The 20,352-nt window shown below is 54.8% G+C and overlaps 2 protein-coding genes across 2 annotated transcripts; both read left to right on the top strand.

The window, feature by feature from the left end:
- Nucleotides 1–270: 270 nt before the first annotated feature.
- MONBRDRAFT_36207 (uncharacterized protein) lies at nt 271–10,253 on the top strand. Its single transcript, XM_001743911.1, has 4 exons — nt 271–302; nt 1,375–1,541; nt 1,700–1,766; nt 1,888–10,253. Exons 2-4 carry the CDS (start codon nt 1,457–1,459, stop codon nt 9,620–9,622), a joined length of 7,887 nt encoding a protein of 2,628 aa, XP_001743963.1. The 5' UTR covers nt 271–302; nt 1,375–1,456; the 3' UTR covers nt 9,623–10,253.
- Nucleotides 10,254–13,570: 3,317 nt separating this feature from the next.
- Nucleotides 13,571–19,176, top strand: MONBRDRAFT_15021 (uncharacterized protein; the record flags this gene model as incomplete). Its single annotated transcript, XM_001743910.1, has 19 exons — nt 13,571–13,856; nt 13,974–14,074; nt 14,361–14,465; nt 14,566–14,668; nt 14,766–14,878; nt 15,173–15,367; nt 15,432–15,544; nt 15,721–15,856; nt 16,018–16,080; nt 16,220–16,279; nt 16,402–16,536; nt 16,645–16,750; nt 16,891–17,664; nt 17,788–17,933; nt 18,036–18,155; nt 18,367–18,431; nt 18,511–18,580; nt 18,704–18,807; nt 18,948–19,176. 19 exons carry the CDS (start codon nt 13,571–13,573, stop codon nt 19,174–19,176), a joined length of 3,024 nt encoding a protein of 1,007 aa, XP_001743962.1.
- Nucleotides 19,177–20,352: the final 1,176 nt, after the last annotated feature.

Below are 20,352 nucleotides of genomic sequence, written 5' to 3'. Positions count from 1 at the left end.
AGAGAGAGCCAAAACTTGCACCTGTGTGGTGTGACTGCCTTCCCTTTAGAGCCCACATGCGCAACAGAATCCTTTTGTCTTCCGTTTCAATTCTTTCTCTCTCTCTCTCTCTCTCTCTCTCTCTCTTTCTCACACACACACTTTGTGTCAACGAAGGAATAATGGATGCACAAGCAATGCCCTTGTGAATGAATGCACGTTGAACAAATAATACTGATAGACGCACGAGCAGATCAAGCATTCAACTGTTGCCGCAGTGCAAGAAGTGAAGGCCAGTCGACCGCGAGATCCGCCGGTCAGAGGTAAGCGCGACTCAGCTCACCACAGTGAAGGACAAAGCTTTGGGGTAGAGCGTCCCTGGCCAAGAGAACGTGTGCGAACTCCTTGTCCAGTCAAGGCTCTGCAGCGTTGGTCGCTGAAACTCTTCTTCCTCTCTCCTCTCCCCCCTGCCACTGCGACTGCCACGCACAACTACCACTTAACACCCGGACGCAACACCAATCACATTGCCATCCGCTTCCACTGCCACCCGCTTCCACTGCCACCCGCTTCCACTGCCACCCGCTTCCACTGCCGATACTTTGCCGTGTTCATGCTCAGCACGCTACCTATCACGCACAAGCTCAGGTCACAGTTCTTTGGCAGTCGCTCCAAATACGAGCTAGCTCGTTATTCTTGTTCTTGGGGATTTTGGGCCTTGATACTCCTCAGGTCAGGTCACACCAATCTCGAGTGTGCATTCAAATACTCCACTACTACACACTCGGCTACCACACACGCAGATGTGGAGCTTGCCCGCTGGTCCCAAATCCAATCGCCACCCCTGCTAGTCACCCCGAAACACCCCATCGCCTTACTCGATTCACGTTCAGCTGCATTTATATCTCGGCTTTGCTTTGCACAACACTTGAGACACTTGCCTCGTCTGGTTCCTGCTGCCAATGCCCACATGACTTTCTGTCTTGCGAACAAAGACCTTATTGGATCCCGTTTCATTTCCATCTTCTCTTTCAACTCCGGCGTGACTTCAACTTTTTTTTTTTCACTCGCTTCTCGAGTTGGCCCACTTGTTACAGCTGCTCTTGGCGTTCCGTGTCTCTGTCTCTGCATTTGCTTGTGTGGCATTGCTTTTTGTAATTTGTTGTGCGTTTTGAGGTTTGACTTGGTAAGCAATTTGGGCAAGGGCAGCCACAGTCACATCTCGGCATCCTTTTCACTGAAACACAACATGTGACAATGTCGACAAAGACGGAATAATACACCCGTTCACACCTCGAGAGCCTGACTCTGCACGATCGACCATGTGTGTCCAATCGCGCTTGACTCAGCTCATGATTGCTTGCCGCTGTATTGTGTTGCTGGGCGTTACTTCAGGCGCACTTCTTGGCGTGGAACGAGAGGCCCCTAATTGGTGGCTTGTCGGCTTTGCTGTCGTCGCGTTTTGAAAACCGTGGCGATGGCGCCCCCGGCGACACGCGCCCTCGCCATTTTCGCGTGCTTCTGCATCGTGGCCTCGACTGCAGTTGCACTGACAGCTACTGGTGAGCTCCCTCGCCCCATCCCTTCTCAGCTGGATATCGCTGCTGTCTTGGCCAAGCCCTGCGCAGTTATATGTTGCTGTAAGGAATAACAGCAACAGCAACAATAAACTTGGCATGCCCCTGTTCTTGACCTTTTGCCTTTGACGCTCCTTGCCTAGGCAACTCGGACCTGAGCTCCCCCGTTGCCGCCGCGTTTGATTTCAAGAATGTAGCCGCCTTGCGCGAGTATGTTGCATGGTTACGTTGCAACCATTTGGTCTTTCCTTTTCATTTTGTCGCGCTTCACATCATTCATACACACGAGAGTTTAGGCTCGGTTCATCTCATATCTTGACCACGTGTGTAGATCATTGCGTCGCGGTCGCCGCAGCACTGCAGACAGCGCAGACGAGGTGGTCGCCCATTATATTTCAAACAGCGCGCTTAGCGATATCGTCGCGCCCTCTTATTTTCTGGCGTTCTCTGTCGTCAACGGGTCTGGCGAACAGTTTAGCACTTATGCCACGCCCGCGGCCATGCTGGACAGCGCGGCTGTGTCTCCCACTGAATGTTTGGTCTGGTGTGCCATGTCTGCGAGCTGCGAGGGCGTTGTTGTGGAAACCAACGCAAGCGGCTCTGCCTGCTACCGCCTCTCTGATCTGGGTTCTTCTGCAGCCACCGTTTCTGGTGCCGGTGCTGATGTTCAGCGCTACAGCTTGCTTCGACTTGGCAGCTTGGATCAGACTGCAGATGCTCTGACAAACGGCAACTTTGAGTCACCTGTCATGGATACCAGTGAGCCCCGCGTGCTTGCCGATCTCTCGCCCGCTCCCTGGCAGGAGAGTCCCGGCACAGACTTGGCCATGTTTCGCCCCAATACAGCCAATAACTTTCCCAGTATCTCCGGAACGCAGGCTATTATTCTGCGCAATGCAGGTCAAATCACTCAGATTATGCAAACGGATGAGCCTGTTGCTGAGCAGTATCGCATTTTGCGAATGAAGTTGGGCGCCCGCATGAACAACCTGCCGCGAGGACTCGCCATTACTGTTTACGATGAAACCAACACTGTCATCGCCAGCCAGACGATTGCGGCCAGCAGCCTTGTCGTCAACGACGTGGCGCAGTATGAATTTGGTCTTGACACGTCAGCTGGTTCCATTCTGACTGTCAGCCTCCGTGGTCGCAGCAGTGGCGAGCACATTGTCGTTGATGACGCGGAACTGCTGTATTTCAATGCTCCTGCAGCCCCCGTGCCTACCACCTTTGTGCCTACCACGACGACCACGACGACCACGACCACGACGACGACCACCACGACCACAACCACGACCACGACCACGACGACCACGACCACGGTGACCACCACGACCACGAGCGCTTATGAAGGCTACGTGTTGGTGTTTGCCAGTATCGGTACCAATGGCCAGCGGTTCTCGACCGCGACCGATGCCGAGGCTTTCCTTTTTGGCCGCAACGACGTCGACAGTTGTGTGGCTGCGTGCGATGCGTTGACTGACTGCATGGGCTTCTATATTGAGGGGGACACATCCTGCATCGGCCTCTCATACTTGGGTTCCTCAACCGGAGAGGCCGCCGAGGCAACCAGCCAGTCCTGGGCCAAATTGAGCGTGAGCAGCATCGCGTCAACCACTGCCGGCTCAACGATCCCTCCCATGGTCACACCTTGTACAAACAACGAGTGTCAGAATGGGGCCACCTGCGTTGCACTGCCTTCCAGCTACATCTGCGACTGTGCCAGCGGCTGGGATGGCGCGTATTGTAACGTCTCTGTTCCCTATTGCTATGAAAACTTTTGCGCCAACGGCGGTGCCTGCACGGACGAGGACAACACCCCGATCTGCGAGTGCGCATACGGAACTGACGGCGAGTTGTGTCGCACGCTCACGGGTGTTGCATGGCCTCCAATCCTTAGTACTAGCGTCTACAATGGCACTGATCTTTTTGCTGCCTACGACTCTGTGAACTTGATTTATCCCGTCGCGGATGTCGCACCGTGGGCCGTGGCCTGCAACCTTGGTGCTGATGAAGACGAAGAGGGCAGTGGTTGGGGTACAACCACTGTTGCACCCACCAGTGGTTACTTTTGGTCCTGTGATGTGTATGACTTGAGCAATGTTAGCAACGTCCAACTGAAGGCCTCGTTCCCGGCCTACAACACGGAAGCTCAGGCCTTGGGTGCCTTTGTTTTCTACATTTCTGAGTCGGGACAGCTCACCGCCCTTGATACCAACACCAACTTCACGCAAACACTCATCACGGATATGGTTCTGGGCCTGGCCCCTCACGATTCCGACACGATTTCTGTCATCACCGCGGAAGGCCTCTTCATTGTCGGCACGACTTCAGTGCAAGCTCAGGTCCCCGCAAACTTGACTGACTGCTCTTTGGTGAGCCAAACCGTACTGTGCCCAAGCGGTTTGTTCAACATCGCTTTTGACGAGGGTGCCTACGCACTCGTGCCCGTCTCCACGCCCGCCTTCTGGTGGGACGTCTTGGACGCCGCAGAGTGGCCTCTCAAACTGCGCAACATTGGCGATTTTGACCTGGACGGTGCCACGGAGATTGTGGTTGACGCGGGTACAACTACCATTTTGCTCCGCACCACCTCGTCCTTTGAGATCTGCAGTGATGCCGACTCCGTCTTGATGTGGGTCGGTGACCTCGACCGTGATGGCTTTACCGATTTCATGTGCAGTGATGCTGACAGCGCCGTCGTATTCTTTGGTCCCGATCTCACCGACATGCCTGTGGATACGCCTCTGCATGACATCGGTGACATCAATCTCGACGGGTTTCAGGATATGGTGCTGGCCGAGGCCGATCGCACCCGCGCTGCTACCTATCTCAACATTACCGAAGTGCCCGTGACTCGAGACGACACCCCCCTCAACATCACCACATTCACGTACGGCACCGGCAAGTACTTTGTCTGTGACGGTGGTGATCTCATCCTCGGTGCTGGATCTCGCTTGGTGGCTGCTGGGACAGCACCGGTCTACGTGGCATCCACGTCAATGAGCAACGCCGATGTCCAAGCCTTCATCCAGACGGTGAATTGGGCGAGTGACACAATCACCGTGCAGCTCGTCTTGATCAATGCTGGTACTACCAGCACCGAGGCCCAGGTCGCGGCAGCCAGTGCTTTTGTCACTGGTGGTGTCGCGCTTTCCTCGCAGTCGTGTGTCCTTGCCGCCGAAGCGGATGGCTTTTTGTGCACCTTCTCGGCAACGCTCAATGCCAACGTGAACACGCTCCGCTTTTCCGACTTTCCCGAAGTCATGCTGCCCCTTGACACACTGACGCCACAGACTCGCCCCGATGGCAGTCTGACCTTCACGTTGACTGCGGAGAACGTCAACACGATGGAGGTCACTGGTGGTCAGGTGACGGGCGTGACCTCGCCCACCCCAGGTGCCATCTTTGCCTACAGCCAGATGGACACGCAGGTGACCATCAACCAGGTGTCCATCGGAGCCAGCACACCAATGCCATCCGTCATCGAGGTTGGGCTCTCGTGCGCAGCTGATGTCGGGACATTCACCTTGACCTATGGTACCAGTACCATCACCTACACTTGCCTGCCAGTTCTGGCAGGTGTGTTCGTTGCCACTCGCGAGAGTGTAGTGGATTACTCGGCGCTGATTGGCGACGTGGTGCCATTGGACATGTACTTTGTTCGTCGTGATACCAGTGTCAGCGTCACCTGCCGCCCCTTGTCGAGCGCATTTGCAGCCAAGTTTGAGTTTGATGCCAACTGCACAGGAATGCGCGTCCTCAACACCAACGGTTTCACCCTCAACTTCGAGACCGAGGTTGAGATTGTGGCTGAAGTTGACGGCGAGGTCGTGGCTACGACCACCATTGCCTTCTTGGCGTATGACAACATTGCCTTTGACGTCGACACCTCGGGCCTCTATGACGCCGACTGCGCCGCACTGGATCTCTCCACATTTGTGTCTGTGACAGCTGACCTGACCTATGAAAGCACCGTCTACACTTGCCAGCTGACTGGCCTCGTCGGCCAGGCCATCACCTCGAGCAATAATGCAGTGGCCACCGTTAATGTTGCGTCTGGCACAGCACTGCTAACTGCCCATTCGGCTGGCACAACAACGTTGTCACTGGGCACAAACTCTTACGCCGTAACCATTGCTTCGGCAACCCTGACAAAGCAGGTTGTTCTCTTCAGCTCTATTTTGAGGTCTGCCACTCCGGTCACTAGCGGTGGTTTGGTTCTTGATGGGGCTTTTATTAACACCGGTTCATCTTTTTCGGCTTATGAAGCCAATCCCGTGAGCGTGGATCTCAATTACGTTCAATATCTGTCCGTCGCCGGCGAGGGTGCCGTGTTGGTGAGCGCCGCTGGCGTTGAAACAGGCACTGTGCTTGCGGGCTATGAGAGCCTTTGTGACGAGCTTGTTCCAATCTTCACCACCCGTGTCACTAGCCCCGTGCGGGAAGTGTTCAATGTCTCTTCGCACTACCTGTTGGCATCCTCGCAAGCTGAGCTGGCTGAGCCCCTGGGCCTTGCTAGCAACGCCACCATCGGCTTTGTCCTCTCTGGTGTGGACGTGGAGTTTTCTGCAAATGACCTACTTGATATGTGTACCGCTGACGCTCCTCTAGAGCTTGCTGTGGACGGCGACGCCTTGGTTGTGTTCTCCAGTGTGGCCACTGAGGGAGATGTGACGTGTACCTACTTGAGCTTGGTCGTTGCGACCACCGTCACGGTGGTTGAAGTGACGAGTCTTGACGTCGTGGGCCGCCCTTTCCTGACGGAGCTCAACTACTCTAGTCCTTTGACTTTATGGTCCTACCAAGGAACGTTCTTGCCCATTGAAGTGGGTGTCGCTGCAACCCTGTCTGATGGTTCAGCCATCACGACGACTGAGGTCCCCGGTGTGCTCAACGTTTCTGCCGGTCGCATCGATGAGGAGGACGGCAGCATTCTTCCCGAATCGGCCGATGTTCAAGTCAACGTGACGCTGGCCGGCTTCACTGCCGTTTCCATTGCTGCACTACCAACGCCTGTTACTGTCACCTCCATCCCGTTATTTACCATCTCATCTCCTATCTTAGATTCCACTCCTGTACGCCCCATGGTCAGCGTTGGTCTTGACGTCGGCAGCACGCTGGTCAATGTTTTCCGTTCGACCCGCATCAGCGCCGCCCTGAACGCCTCCATTGCAACGAAAATGACCTACCTGAGTTGGGACGCCAACACGCGCCGTGTCACTGCACTTACAAACACCAACGATGACCTTGTCGTGAACGTGACAATTGGTGCTGTAGTGGCCACAACTGCGGTGACTATCAATTTCAACGGCGAGGTTCTTGGTCTTGACATGGGTAGCTTCACAGGCCATGCTCTTCCCATGCTGTCGGGACCGACAGCCAGCCTCCCCATCTATCTGAACACGCCCCAGTCGCTTATTGCCTTTGAGCTTCGCATTAACCACCCTGGGGCCGCCCGTGTTTCCAACATTGCTCAGGGTACCGGGTGGACGGGTACCATGACCTCCTTCAGCCGGCGCGACTTTACAGTCGTGGTGGGCATTGGTCAAATTCCTGCCTCTAGCGCTGCGGAACTGGCCACGGTCGACTTTTATGGCCTCACGGAGGATTTGATTTTGTCAGCATACATTGTCACCCTGATCGATTCCTCTCGGTCTTCTGTGAGCTTCCCTGCCTCGGCGGCCAGCGTTGTTGCATCCTTTTCGTCCAACCCGCAGCTGAACGATCTTGCTCGTCGTCGTCGTGCTGTTTGCAGCACGCCCATGGATGAAGTTGACGTTGATAGTGACTGCCAAGTGACTTTGGTGGATTATTTTGGCCTGCAGGACCAATTTGCCAGCGGTACCATGACTGCTGATCCCAACATTGACGGCACGAGCGATGAGGACGATCTCGACTATGTTCTGTCCGTGATTATGGAATATCGTCCCCTCATCCAGATGCCCGCGCTGGAGCAAAACGATGCATACAGCTGCACATACGCTGTGGACTTTGGCTGCCGCGACCGATTCAATTCTTTCTGCTCTGCCGGCGATCTGCAGCCCTATGCCATCTTCAACGACGCAGGCAACACGTTGACGCCCATGGTGGATGGGACTGAATTGCTTAATGTTCCGGCGAGCGCATTCGCCGTTTTTGGATTGGTTTCACCCGAGTACATGTTGGACTTCCTGACGCAGTCGGCTGTGACTCCTGTGTCTATGCAGCTCGGTGTGGGCGTGTTCGATCAGCTGTATGATGAGCCTTTGATCACCCTGCCTAGCCAAGACATTGGCGATACGTTGTCATTGTCTGATGGTGGAGCCGTTTACGCACTGGGCCGCCAAGTCGTCGAGTACGACACTAGCATCTGTCCTCTTACAACTACAATGACCACGACGACAGCTGATCCTAATGCCACGACAACGACCACTCCGACAGTCGACCCCAATGCGACCACCACCACGACGACGACGACGGTGGATCCCAATGCGACCACAACCACTGCTACCACGACTGTGGATCCCAACGCGACCACGACCACTGCTACCACGACTGTGGATCCCAACGCTACCACCACGACCACGACTGTGGACCCCAACGCCACAACTACTGCCACGACTGTGGATCCCAACGCCACCACCACGACCACGACTGTGGACCCCAACGCCACGACTACTACCACGACTGTGGACCCAAACGCCACGACTACTACCACGACTGTGGATCCCAACGCCACCACCACGACCACGACTGTGGACCCCAACGCCACGACTACTACCACGACTGTGGACCCCAACGCCACGACTACTACCACGACTGTGGATCCCAACGCCACCACCACGACCACGACTGTGGACCCCAACGCCACGACTACTACCACGACTGTGGACCCCAACGCCACGACTACTACCACGACTGTGGATACCAACGCCACCACCACGACCACGACTGTGGATCCCAACGCTACCACCACGATCACGACTGTGGACCCCAACGCCACGACTACTACCACGACTGTGGATCCCAACGCCACCACCACGACCACGACTGTGGATCCCAACGCTACCACCACGATCACGACTGTGGATCCCAGCTTGACAACCACGACCACGACTACGACCACGACCACATCTCAGCAGGACACATCAACAACTGACGTTGCAGCAGCCAAAGATAGTGACGATGGCCTTAGCAGTGCCGAGGCAGCGGGTCTTGCCATCGGCCTCATCCTTCTGGTTCTCTTGATTATTCTTCTGCTCTGCTTCCTCTTGGGTGGACGTAAGAAACCCATCGTGTACGATGTCAAGGTGGAGCCCAAGAGCGCCGAAGGCACGACAAATCCCGATCATCCTTGGGTGGATGACGGTTGTCCTTTCGGCTTTTCGCTGCGTCTCAACAACAGTTCAGACCCATACCGTCGGGGCATGGAGCTTATTCTGCAGCGCGGCAAGACCTACAAGTTTCAAATGCAAAATGTGCCGGAGGACTATCCCTTCTACTTTACCTTCTCGGAAACAGGTGGTGGCAACGCTGTATCAGAGATTCTGCAAGGCGTGACGGGTGCCCCGGCTCACGGTACAGATGTGGTCACCCTGGTTGTCACCAAGGAGACCCCCAATCTCTTCTATTATCAGTGCGCACGCCAAAAGCGCATGGGTTACTTGGTGCGTGTTGTGGATGAGGACGTTGAACAAGCCAACCTTATGGGCCCTGATGCGCCCAAGGCAAAGGCTGGCAAGACGTACTACTTTGATGAGAACGCTGCCATCGTTGATATTCCTTCCGCTACCGATGTTGATGAGACCGAGGCGGAGTCAGAGGTGGAGCAGCGCCCAACCTTTGGCGTTGTTGGTGATGTTCCGACCTCTGATGATGAAGACATTGACGCCATTCCCTTTGATACGGCCACTTCAATGCGCAGCGCGCCTACGTACAACGCCCCCCCACGCTACACAGAGGTGCGAAGGCTGCAGAATGAGGAATATGAGAACCTTCCCTCGTACCTCTCTTCGATACGCACAATGCACTCGGCCCGTGCGGCTGAGCCGGAGCAGCCGGCAGCTAAAGACTCCCTTGTGTAATTCTCGGGCCACCATTGATCCTTCATAGCCTTTTCGACAGTTCCCTCAGTTGTACATCTCGTTTCCTGTTGAAGCAGGATCGTGCTTTCCACACTTTGCATTTCGCTTGTCCTGGTTCCCATTCTCCTCTCTGCTCAAAACTGGCTTGCACCCTGCGTCCGCACACCCTTTGTTTGCTAACCCCGTATGTTTTTTTTACTGTGTTCGTGTTCTTCCCTCGCGGTCATTACTCAGGTTTCGTGTATCCAAAGTAAATTGCACAAGCTAGCCCATATGTCTCTTTGGTTTTCCTTTTGTTCAGAGCACCAAACCCTACAATTGTTGTACGCTGCGCTCGTGGACCAGTAGGAAGATAGCATTGTCAGCACTTCAGCTACACAGATTCGGTTCGAAGACGGAGCGCGACTGCATCGCAATCCATGACGTCTTCGGCTAGAACACGGGGAACCAGAGTGTCCGCAGCGTTTTGCGCCCATGCCACCACTTGCTCCAGCCAGAGCCAGTGCAACTCGGCACAAGGACGCAAGGCGATTTTATTAGCAAGCCAGCGACATGCGTCGATCAGCTAGTAGACACAAAAGGCGACACATGAGCTGAGAAAGGTTCTTTGAGTTTGAGTGTAGCAAGGATCAAACGCCAAACGGCGAGCGCACCGGTGGTGTCATGTTCTCATGTGGTGGTCCACTCAAAATGCACCAAAGGGCTTCACTTATCAACCCCAAGTCCGCTGCTTCTTCATTGCTCGGCACAACTAGGGCTTCCAGGTCAGCGATCGCGAGATGGCCTTGCACACGCCAAACCGCGCCGAGCAGCTTAGGCTGGGCAGTTGGTACAAGACAACACACGAGACATGATTAGATGAGATGGCCCACGTGCACGTGCATGCAGCGCACGACTATCCGAGCACTTACATGCTGGCCATGTGAACCATGTAGCAGCGCATGCATGACTTGTTTCAGAAGTTGAGGATCACGTGCTTGCACGACCAGAACACAGAGACCCAACGCCTGTGGCAACGTGCTTGGTTCAGCCGCCAGCGCCCGCAGGGTTTGCTTGTCTTGATCACGCCCGCAGGACGGTGCCAGGGCACAGGCGAGAGACCAGGGACAGGGCCCGTCCAGGAGAACACCCAGATATGTTGTGACGGCAGAGAGTGGGACTAGAGCTAGTAGCTGTTGCAGTACGGGCGGATCAACTTGGCTAGCACAGGCCGTCAAAGCTTCCAAGAGGCCTGGATATCTCCGAGTAGAGGCTAAGATATCTTCGTTCCCACAAGATTCCAACACATGAAGAATGTCACGGCACAAGTTCATTCGCGCGCTCATGTCTGGAATGGTTGCACAAAAGGCCGCCCACAGAGTGGCTGCGAGCTCTAGCTGCAGCGGCAAAGCCGTGCTGTTCAGCTGCGAGGGGCACAAGACATATCAACAGGCATGCTTCGACCCAACACTCGCAGGACTGAGGTAGACTCGTGGCACAAGGGCTACAATCATACAATGTTGGCGCAACGTACTGAGAACTTGATGAGATGCTGCTGAAAACACTGAACGGTTCTGGAGTCAAGGGAAGCCAGCCGGACAAGGCTTGCCACAAACACTTCAAAGCAAGTCCAGACATGACCACTGATGTTAATGTCTTGTACTAGAACACGCCAGTTTTGCACACAACACACTGCCCAAGCTCGCTCAAGAGCTGACGAGACCAGTGTGACAGGCTCCAACTGTGATAGCAGGTCGAGGGGGGCGTGGAGGACAATCCAGTGCCAGAGCAGCGCATGGGCAACACTTTCAGCCTCCGTTGCTGTACGCGATCGGAGACAAAAGGACGGCTTGAGATGGAGATGGCTGCTAACTCACAGGCCTTTGCATTGACGGGCAGCGAGGGTCACAAACCGCAATGTAAACTCTCCGCAAGCTGCCAAGCACGACACATGTTGCCTGGGTCCATGGCACGCAACACATCAAAGAGAGCCATGGCCTATGCAACAACAACGACAAAAACCAGCCATATGTCACGTCGTCTCGCGTTCGAAAGACAATTTCTATTGCTAATGCAAGCTCTCTCTCTCCCCCCCCCCCCCCGATGGCGGCTGAGAGCGAATCAGCGTGATGACCGGACGTCAAATCAGGCCTTGCGAGATTCACGAGATCCTTTTCATCGCACATGTAAAGTCACAATCGCCAGCAGAAGCAAGACGGAGAGCTACCACTAGGCCAACTTACGCCAGGCTCGCTAAGGCAAGGCTGCAGCACGCAAGAGGAAAGTCGATGTGGGTGATGGTGCCCAAAGCTTGGACGTGGCGGGCGGTAATGCGCTCAACCAAGCGAAGAAGCTACGCATCGACAAGGATGAGCTTGGCTCAGGCCTGAGCAATCCCATTATGGACCATGAAACATACTTTAAGCTGTTTGGGTGCGAGAGTTCCTGGCTCTCGCCAGGCCGGGACTCCAAACCCCGACAGGAGACCAGTCAGCGCTGGGGTCTGGCAAAGAGGGAGGTATAGACAGGTGGGTGTGAATGAAGACCTTAGGACTAGAATACGCATAATGCCAGTAGCAAGCCAGAGAAAGCGCAACATTGTGCGTTGTACCAGGTTCTCGATCTGGTCAGCTTGGGCATGGGCCAAGAAGCTGTGGTGTCATGCCCAAGATCAGGGTGGACCATGAGGTATAGCTAAAGTTGGCAGTCAGAGGGATTGCTCTCAAAAGCCGCCGAGCATGAACTCACAGCTTTTGCGCTTCGACGACTCGCACGAGAAGCGCGGTGCCAAGGAACGAGGTACGTAAACTCAGCAAAGTCAGATTGGCCTGTAAAAGCTTGAAGAGCTGCTCCGTGCTGGCAGTGTCGGCAAACCCCTTGGAAAACTTGGTGCACAACCCCTAAAACATCGCACCACCCGTGTGGTTAAATCACTGGTGGCAAAGTAAGAGCCTAAGGACTGTGATCAGAAGTTGCATGGTCATAAAAGATACATTGGCGAGACGATGTATGGCCAAGACGGTGTCGATCTGGGGCGCGCAATCCTACGAACAGGCAAATGGTTGAGTCGACGAATGGTCGAGGAACCCCTTTTACGAAACTGTATTATAAAAGGTGCTTACCTGGTGCTGAGCCAGCATTGCCAACGTGTGCAGTGCCGCAAAGGCGTCCTGAGCTTGACTCAGATCAGCAAGCAGGGTCTTTGCTGTCGCAGGCACATTGTGCTGGAGCCAGGCCAACTCCTTGGCTTGGCTCAAAAACGCAAGCGCCATGCCGATACTTTTGGGTCGGGTACGCCTTGAATGCGTCAAGTCAAGCTACACTGCTGCATTGATGCATTTATTGGGCATCATGAGCCAGAGGAGATCAACCACCGTGGTATCCCCACTAGCACCGCCCTGTTGTCGCTTCAATGCCGCTGCCGTTTGTGTGTTGTGGGGCAAGTAGGAAAAAAAAAAAAAAAACGGAAACGAACGGTCAAAAAATGTCAGCCAGAAAGCAACATCATTATCTTAAAATGACATCTTCATTTTATACTGCTTTTGAAGAAGAAGAAGAAGAAGAAGAAGAAAAAGCAGTTTCTTGTCAGACAATCATGGGTTCGCGCTCAGCTGAAGCCCGCGACGGCGGTGGCTGGGATGTGGTGGTGTTGACGTCCCCCGATCGTGATTACCGGGATGGCATCTATAACGGTAAGATATGCCTGGCAACGGGATCGCGCGATCAAGTGCTGAAGAGAACATGGGATTGTTTTGTTTTCTGACCGGGCCACTGAACTGGACGCCCAATGTTTTCATCTTGTAGAGTTTGTGTTGCGCCAGCAGCTGGGTTTGCTGTGCCCGGAGGTAGGCTGTTGCCAGGCGCATCTTGCTTTGGTTTCCTGTTTTTCTTGTTTGAAAGGGATGTCATGGTTGTTGTTGGGCATCAAGCATCCCATTGACTCGCGGTGACTTTGTCTAGGCACACATCATGGCCGTCGAGGACCCCGAAACACCTGTGGGCAGCGGCGGGGCGACGCTCAATGCTTTGCTAGTGGCCACCGAATACTTGAGCGCGCGGGCCGGCCACACTGTCGTTACGGCGGACGTTCTGCAACGCGTGCACGTCCTGATCGTTCACATTGGCACGCCGCGTTTAGCAGACGTATGCGGCAAAGCTTTTCTTCCTCTGGCAGCCGAATCCGATGTGGGAGCCAATCTCTTGACGAACGTTGATCTGCTGCTCAAGCAAATGACGCATATTCGCCAAAGTGAGAGTTTCCTGTTCAGCTCACCGCAATGAGCACTCGGCATATCCGGGCTGCTGTACCGTCGCTTTGCCACCCAGCCTTCATGAATTTCGTGATACCCTTGCGGGCGCATGTGCATCATAGGCGCCGATCCTGGCGTGTGGGTGTGCAGTACGGACATGCTCTTGACCTTTGACCTGGCAGCACCTCTTGCGTGGCCGTGTGCAGTATGTTGCCAATGCTTCGTGTTTAAGCATCTCCCTACAGCTTCTTACAATCAAAACGAGAGGAGCCGAACACCGCTTGCTTTGCTCAAATACTGCGATTGACGACCAGTTGCTGTTTGGCTCTGCATTCACCATGCGTTTGTATGCTGTAGCCCATTGTAGCTGCTACCGTGCGTGGGACAGCCGAGCAGGCGAAGCAGGTCTGGAAGCCCAACAGCAATCCCAGGCACTTGCGCCCGCCTTCGGTTCAGAGGCGGCACTCCTTCATCTCATCTCACAGAGTTCTTCCCGGTGACGGTTCTAGCATGGCGTCTATCAACTGGACCAAGATGGCAACGTGCTGGACCTGATATATCGTGGCACCGAGTCTGAACGTGCGCACTGCGCACAAGATCATGGCTATCCCCTGGTAAGACGGTTTCCTTTTTGCACGCAGCCACAGTTCTAGTGGTTCTTCAAGGACAAAGCGTTTCACTCAAACGCCTTCGAACGCCGCTCATATCATGTAGGTGGTTGGGCTGATATACTTTGCTCAAGCTGTGGCAGAGACGCTATTGGCCCTGCATGTTATGCCACCACTCGATGCCTGCACCTACCTGGGGCTTGATAATGGTAAGGAAGACAAGTAGGGACTCGACAGTGCCAGCTCATGTCCTGGGTGGCCAGAGACCTGTCCGTGGCTCATTAATACCATGCAACGTGTCTGCAGGGGCCAGTCCATTCCGCCTCTCCTTGTTTTTAGACTTGGTGCGCGCCGCTTTGCCTGCGGCCAAAGGGGATAGGTTTCTTGATTGTGCGTCACCCCTCTCTCCTCACGCCCATGTGGGCCACTTGTTGGAATTCCTGGCCTCTATCTGTGCTGCGTCATTGTTGACTGCATACTGATTTTGCTGCTACAATGTAGGTCCGGACCAACCATTGCTGGTTCAGGCACGGCGAAAGCTCAGGCATTGTTTGCGCCACGCACATGTGGCCGCGCTCGAGCTACCTGGTAAATACTGGATCCGTGACAAATGTCGAGCGTTTCTTTGACACGGCTGGGCGAGTAGCCGAGGGTTGATTTTCACGCGTCACGCATTGTGGGCTGCTTTAGGCGGACGCTACGACTACCTGCAGGCCACCATCGCTGGTGTTGCTCAAGCTGTTCGGGTGCCTGCCCTGCCAGTCATGCCCGTCCCAGGCTTTACCCCCAAGCCGCATGTGCATTATGTAGGCCTTACGGCAACGTCGATCGAACGATCGGCCAATCGGTTTGGGGACGCGTGGGTGCCAAGGCGCGCAAGCCTTCGTCAGCACCTTACACACGGACGTGTCGGCGGCATGCGTGTTTTAGATTGATCGTCGGTGCAACGGGGCGAAGCTAGTGCAAAGCCAGTGTGTGATTAATAGCGTGATGGAGGAGAGCACGTCTTTGGGCGAACAATGCACCGTGCTGCACACGCAAACCTCATGCCGAGTACGTGCAATCTATCGAGCCTTTGACGCTCCGTGCCATCCGACTGCTCATGACTAGCTCACGTTTGTGGTGCTAGCAGACCGTTGTAGGAGCAGGCGCTTTCATAGCCAACATGACCCTACACAATGCTGATTCGGAATTCCAGGTGGCAGCAGGTGCGCCATTGTAGTTGTTTCAAAACAGCGCCATGAACGATGCCATTGGTCAGGGCTCTAGGTGCTATCCGGCGCCCCCACTTGCTGAGGTTGAATCCCACCCTCTTTTTATTTTTGCCTTCATTTGCAGATGTAGCAGTCATTGGCCTGACCCTGGCCCCGGACAAATTGGGCTGTGCGCCCAACAGCGTTGTTGCTATTGTTCTAGGGTGCCACGATTCCCTCGAGGCGACAGAAGTGCGTCTTACCAGCTTTACAACAAAGCAATGAAAGCTTGCGTGCACCCACGCATATGAGTTTGTATGGATGCGTGGTGATATGGCCTGGTTTGCTCTTAGGAGCAGGATGAGACCTACTTGGGCCAGCCATGGACAGCATTCCTGGCACGCACGGGCTTGCATGCTAATGATCTGGTGCGTCGAGGCACATTGCAATTTAAGATGATCGTGCTGATGTTAGGGGGGATAATGTCAAAGTTGCAGCATGGTTGGGAGTTTGGATACTGGGCACTCACTTTTTGTTTCGTTTCTCACGATTGGACTCTCATTTCAGTGGAGGAAAGGCGAGCGCCCGTGCTTGCAGACGGCACGACTATTCCCCATTGCAACTTCGGTTAGTGCACACGTCATGATAGGGCTGACTTCGAGGGTGGCCGGCGGCCGGCCGACCTCGGAAGCTTGTGGGCTCTTGCCCCTCACTTGTTCTTGCGGTGATTATTTGAATGGCAGCTTGAGGAAGCCTGGCGGTTGAGTAGCTGGCTACAGGCTGTTTTTAGTGCAGATGATTGCGTCGATCAGATCGAGGCTTGGCGCTTTCGTCATCGCATCAGCCTGCAGGAGGCTCTGCATTGTGTTGACTTATCGCAGCAGGTAAGATCCCATGAGGCTGGCGCAAAAGTCAAGCTCAGTTTGCTTTTTGGTCAACATCAGGGGAGCGGTTCTCACTCAGACCGCTTACTTTCTGGTGAAATGATATAGCTGCGTTCCCGACACGACCTGTACGATAAGATCGCCACGCACAACCTCGAGCACGCGCTGTGCGCCCCAGAGCGCCAGGATTATAGCGCAATGGTGAGCTTGCAGAGTGTCATATGAGCAAGGCTGAAGGTGCATATGCGGGTGGCATGTCGCCCGCGCATCAGAGGGACTGAGGCAGCTAACGTGCCTGTGTGCCACCTTAGGTTCACAACACGCTGTGCCGAATGCGCTTGTTCTTCGCACGAGCCGCACATCGCCAGCCACGTGCCTTGATTGGTTGTCTTCACACGGTGGCCATGCAGACGGGCTCGCCAGGTGTTGCGGCGCATGCTTTAGCATGTGTGGCCAGCATGCTTGGGGCCATGTGTCATGGGCGTGGTGGCCTGCGCTCTGGTCCCGGGCGGAATGCCCGGTTTGCAGCTGCTTACGAGTGCCTGGACCGTTTGGACGTGAGGGGCGGCGTGCAAATTTTGGCGGCTGAGTGCGATCGCTGGTTGGATTCTCCCGAAAAAATGATCCGAGCTTCGCGGCATTACGAGTCGGCGGCTCAGATCCTGATCCGTCATGCAGTGATGACGGCACGGCAGTTTATCACTGTCTCGCAAAGGCCGTCGTATCCTCTAGGCCGTTGGGCCGTGGCACGCGTGCCGGCACGCCTTGACTTGGCGGGCGGGTGGAGTGATACGCCTCCACTGACATACGAACATGGGGGCGTCGTGACCAACGTGGCCATTTTGATTGATGGCCAGCGTCCTATTGGGGCCAAGTGTCGTCGGATCTCGGAGCCGAAGCTGGTGCTGGTGCTGGTAGGCGATCCGGACGAGGTACTGGAGCTCACCGAGTTGGAACAGCTGCGAAATTACACTCAACCACAAGCTCCCGGTGCCTTACTTAAAGCTGCCTTTTGTTGTGTCGAGGCTGTTGATCTGGATGATCCACGCCCCTTGCGAGAGCAGTTGCTGGCCAAGTTTGGCGGCGGATTTGAGTTGCACAGCTGGTCCCACCTCCCTCAGGGCTCAGGTGTGTTGCGTGTTGGAATGGAGCAACGTCTTCAGACAACAAAGGATTTCGTGTCCGTGGTTGTGTGCATGTGCTTGAAGCATGGCATGTTGACAAACTGCGCGATTGACTTTTGCGTCGTAGGTTTGGGGACGTCGTCCATCTTGGCGGGGGCGGTCATGGCGGCCCTGTCGGCCACGACAGGTCGCGAGTATGACCGTGTGGCATTGAACCATGCCGTGTTGCATCTCGAACAGATGCTGACGACCGGTGGGGGCTGGCAAGACCAGGTATGATGGGGCTACCAGTGTCTGCAACTAGTCCATTATGATCTTGGGCCGGGCCCATCAACATCACGAATCGATACGTTCATGCATCCATGCATCCTCCAGGTTGGAGGAATGGACGGAGGCATCAAGTTGACGCGCTCACCGCCAGGCCTTCCGTTGAAGATTGAAGTTGATCGCCTGTCCATCGAGCCAACCTTTCTGCAAGCGCTGAGCGATCATTTGGTGCGTTATGCGGCGGGTGGTCAACAAAAAGCTCGGGCGCATGCTTGCGCTGACGTTGGTGTCGCCGCACCCTCTGCGTGCGCTTTTTTTTTTTTTTTTGCTCGAGCGGGCCTGAGATGCACAACTGTTGGCATGGCTCAGCGTGTTGATCAGATTGAAAGACTCAGATCGAAAGGCTCACGCTCTCCAATGCAATCGGACTCTCTTCTAGGTGCTCATCTACACGGGCAAGACGCGTTTGGCCCGCAATCTATTGCAGAACGTGATTCGCAACTGGTGGGGCAATGGTGGTCAAACAGCCGGCTGCGCCGTAATTGAAGTGGCAGGGGCCTCACGTCAATGTATCGCCTGGTAGGTACGCTCGGACGGCCGAAATCGTAGCCAATGTAGACGCACTCACAGTCACTGCCGAAGAATGTGCCGAGGTACGTGGGTGTGCCTTTGCGAGCGGTCATTTTGCACGCCCGCAGTGAACGGATCGGCCCTGATATTACTTGTGTTGTCATGTGACGTGCGTGCGTGTGCGGCTTTGGCATCTTGGCGCACAGGCATGCTTGCAGCAGGACATGGTTAAGGTGGGACAGTGTGTTGATGCGTACTGGGCTCAGAAGAAGGTGATGGCCCCAGGTTGCGAGCCCGCCTTTGTGGCCAGGTTGGTGATTGGCGTGGTCATGGGGACTTTTGTCTGTTAGATTGCCCTGTGTATGTGCGTGCGTGCGTGCGTGCGTGCGTGTGTTTGAGAACTGGTGGTGGCGGCCTTTTCCAGTTCATCATCGTTTGTTTCGACGGCAGAATGATGGCGGCTTTCAAGCCGCACGTGTACGGGCAGGCCTTGGCCGGTGCGGGTGGCGGTGGATTCATGTTTGCTTTAGCCAAATCTGCGGCAGATAAAGCGAAGATGCAGTGGATCCTCGCCAATGACTTTGCACAACACGCCGACGTTGTCTTCCACCAAGTGGCCATTGATCCTGAGGGCTTGGTGGTCGTGACGGAGGAAGCCGAAAGCACTGATCTCGATTGATCGGGGTTTGTTTTATCATTTGTCAGGCAGTCGTGTTCTTCGATCACATCCGCAACCCCTAAACTCTGTCCGTAAACTCTGGGCTTTTAAATTACGCCAGAATCCAGTCCACACACAATGTGCGAATCTTATTGCAGCAGAACAAGGTGGCGGAGCCCTTTGCTGTTGAGTTGAGGGACATGCGACGTGTCAACGAACTGACGCTTGGCGTTGCGTTTAAACCCCTCTGTCTCCTGCCGAACACCACCACTTAACATGTAAACACGTGAAACGTGCCCGCGCGTGTCACCGTTTGCTCGAGATCCAAATCGATCGCCTTGCTGCGAAATCAAAACTGTCGTTGGTGTTGAAAAGTGCTGTCCGGGCATGGACTGTCCGCAATGCTTGCCCGCTCGGCTCTCGTCTCCTTACCTCCCCCACCCCATCCCCTCACGGCACCTCCCTCCCCAATGCTGTCTCAAAAAGGCTGCAAATTGAGACAGCATCAGCATACGCATCACCGGCATCACATGTCTTGACAAACATCAACAAAACCTCCAAAACATCATCACCACTCCAATCATCCTAGCAACTCTAACCATGTCCCAAACTCAGAATTCTACTGCAAAAAGTAACATTATTTACATTAACGAATCTGCATAAATACCTGATATCGATGCATGAACAGACACAACCGCAGCTCGAAGGCACAGAACCCGTGCAAACATTTGCGGGGTCGCACAATCGGCGATCTCCACAAAACAGGAACAACGAGCGTCTGCATCTTCGCTCGCTCGCCACCATGGCACATGCATGCAGCTTGGCACCTCGGGAACGAGAGCTACAAGGCTTATGCCGCACGAGTGATCACCATGGCACACTCACACACACACACCCACACCCCCCCCACACACGCACACAGCGTTGCCTGTGGTTGTTTATGTTTCTGCCAGTAACCGCCGAACGCATCCTCCGCTTCCATTGCCCCCGCTTCCACTGCGTTCGGTCGGTCGGTCGGTCGATCCATCAAAAGCTCGGGTCGACAGCCAGTTATTTTTTTTTTCCGATTTTCGTGGCGAGCGCCTGCCTTGCGTCCTTTTCTTCCTTTCGCTGCAGTCGCCACCTGCGTTCATTCATCTGACCACACCTTTGTCAGGTATGATCCATGCGCAGGCAGTCAGGAGTGCTTTGAGCCTC

The sequence above is a fragment of the Monosiga brevicollis genome, genomic scaffold (assembly GCF_000002865.3).
Source record: "Monosiga brevicollis MX1 MONBRscaffold_4 genomic scaffold, whole genome shotgun sequence".
Taxonomy (NCBI): Eukaryota; class Choanoflagellata; order Craspedida; family Salpingoecidae; genus Monosiga; species Monosiga brevicollis.
Note: the sequence above shows the minus strand (reverse complement) of the source record. Positions and strands in the feature narration are given on the sequence as shown.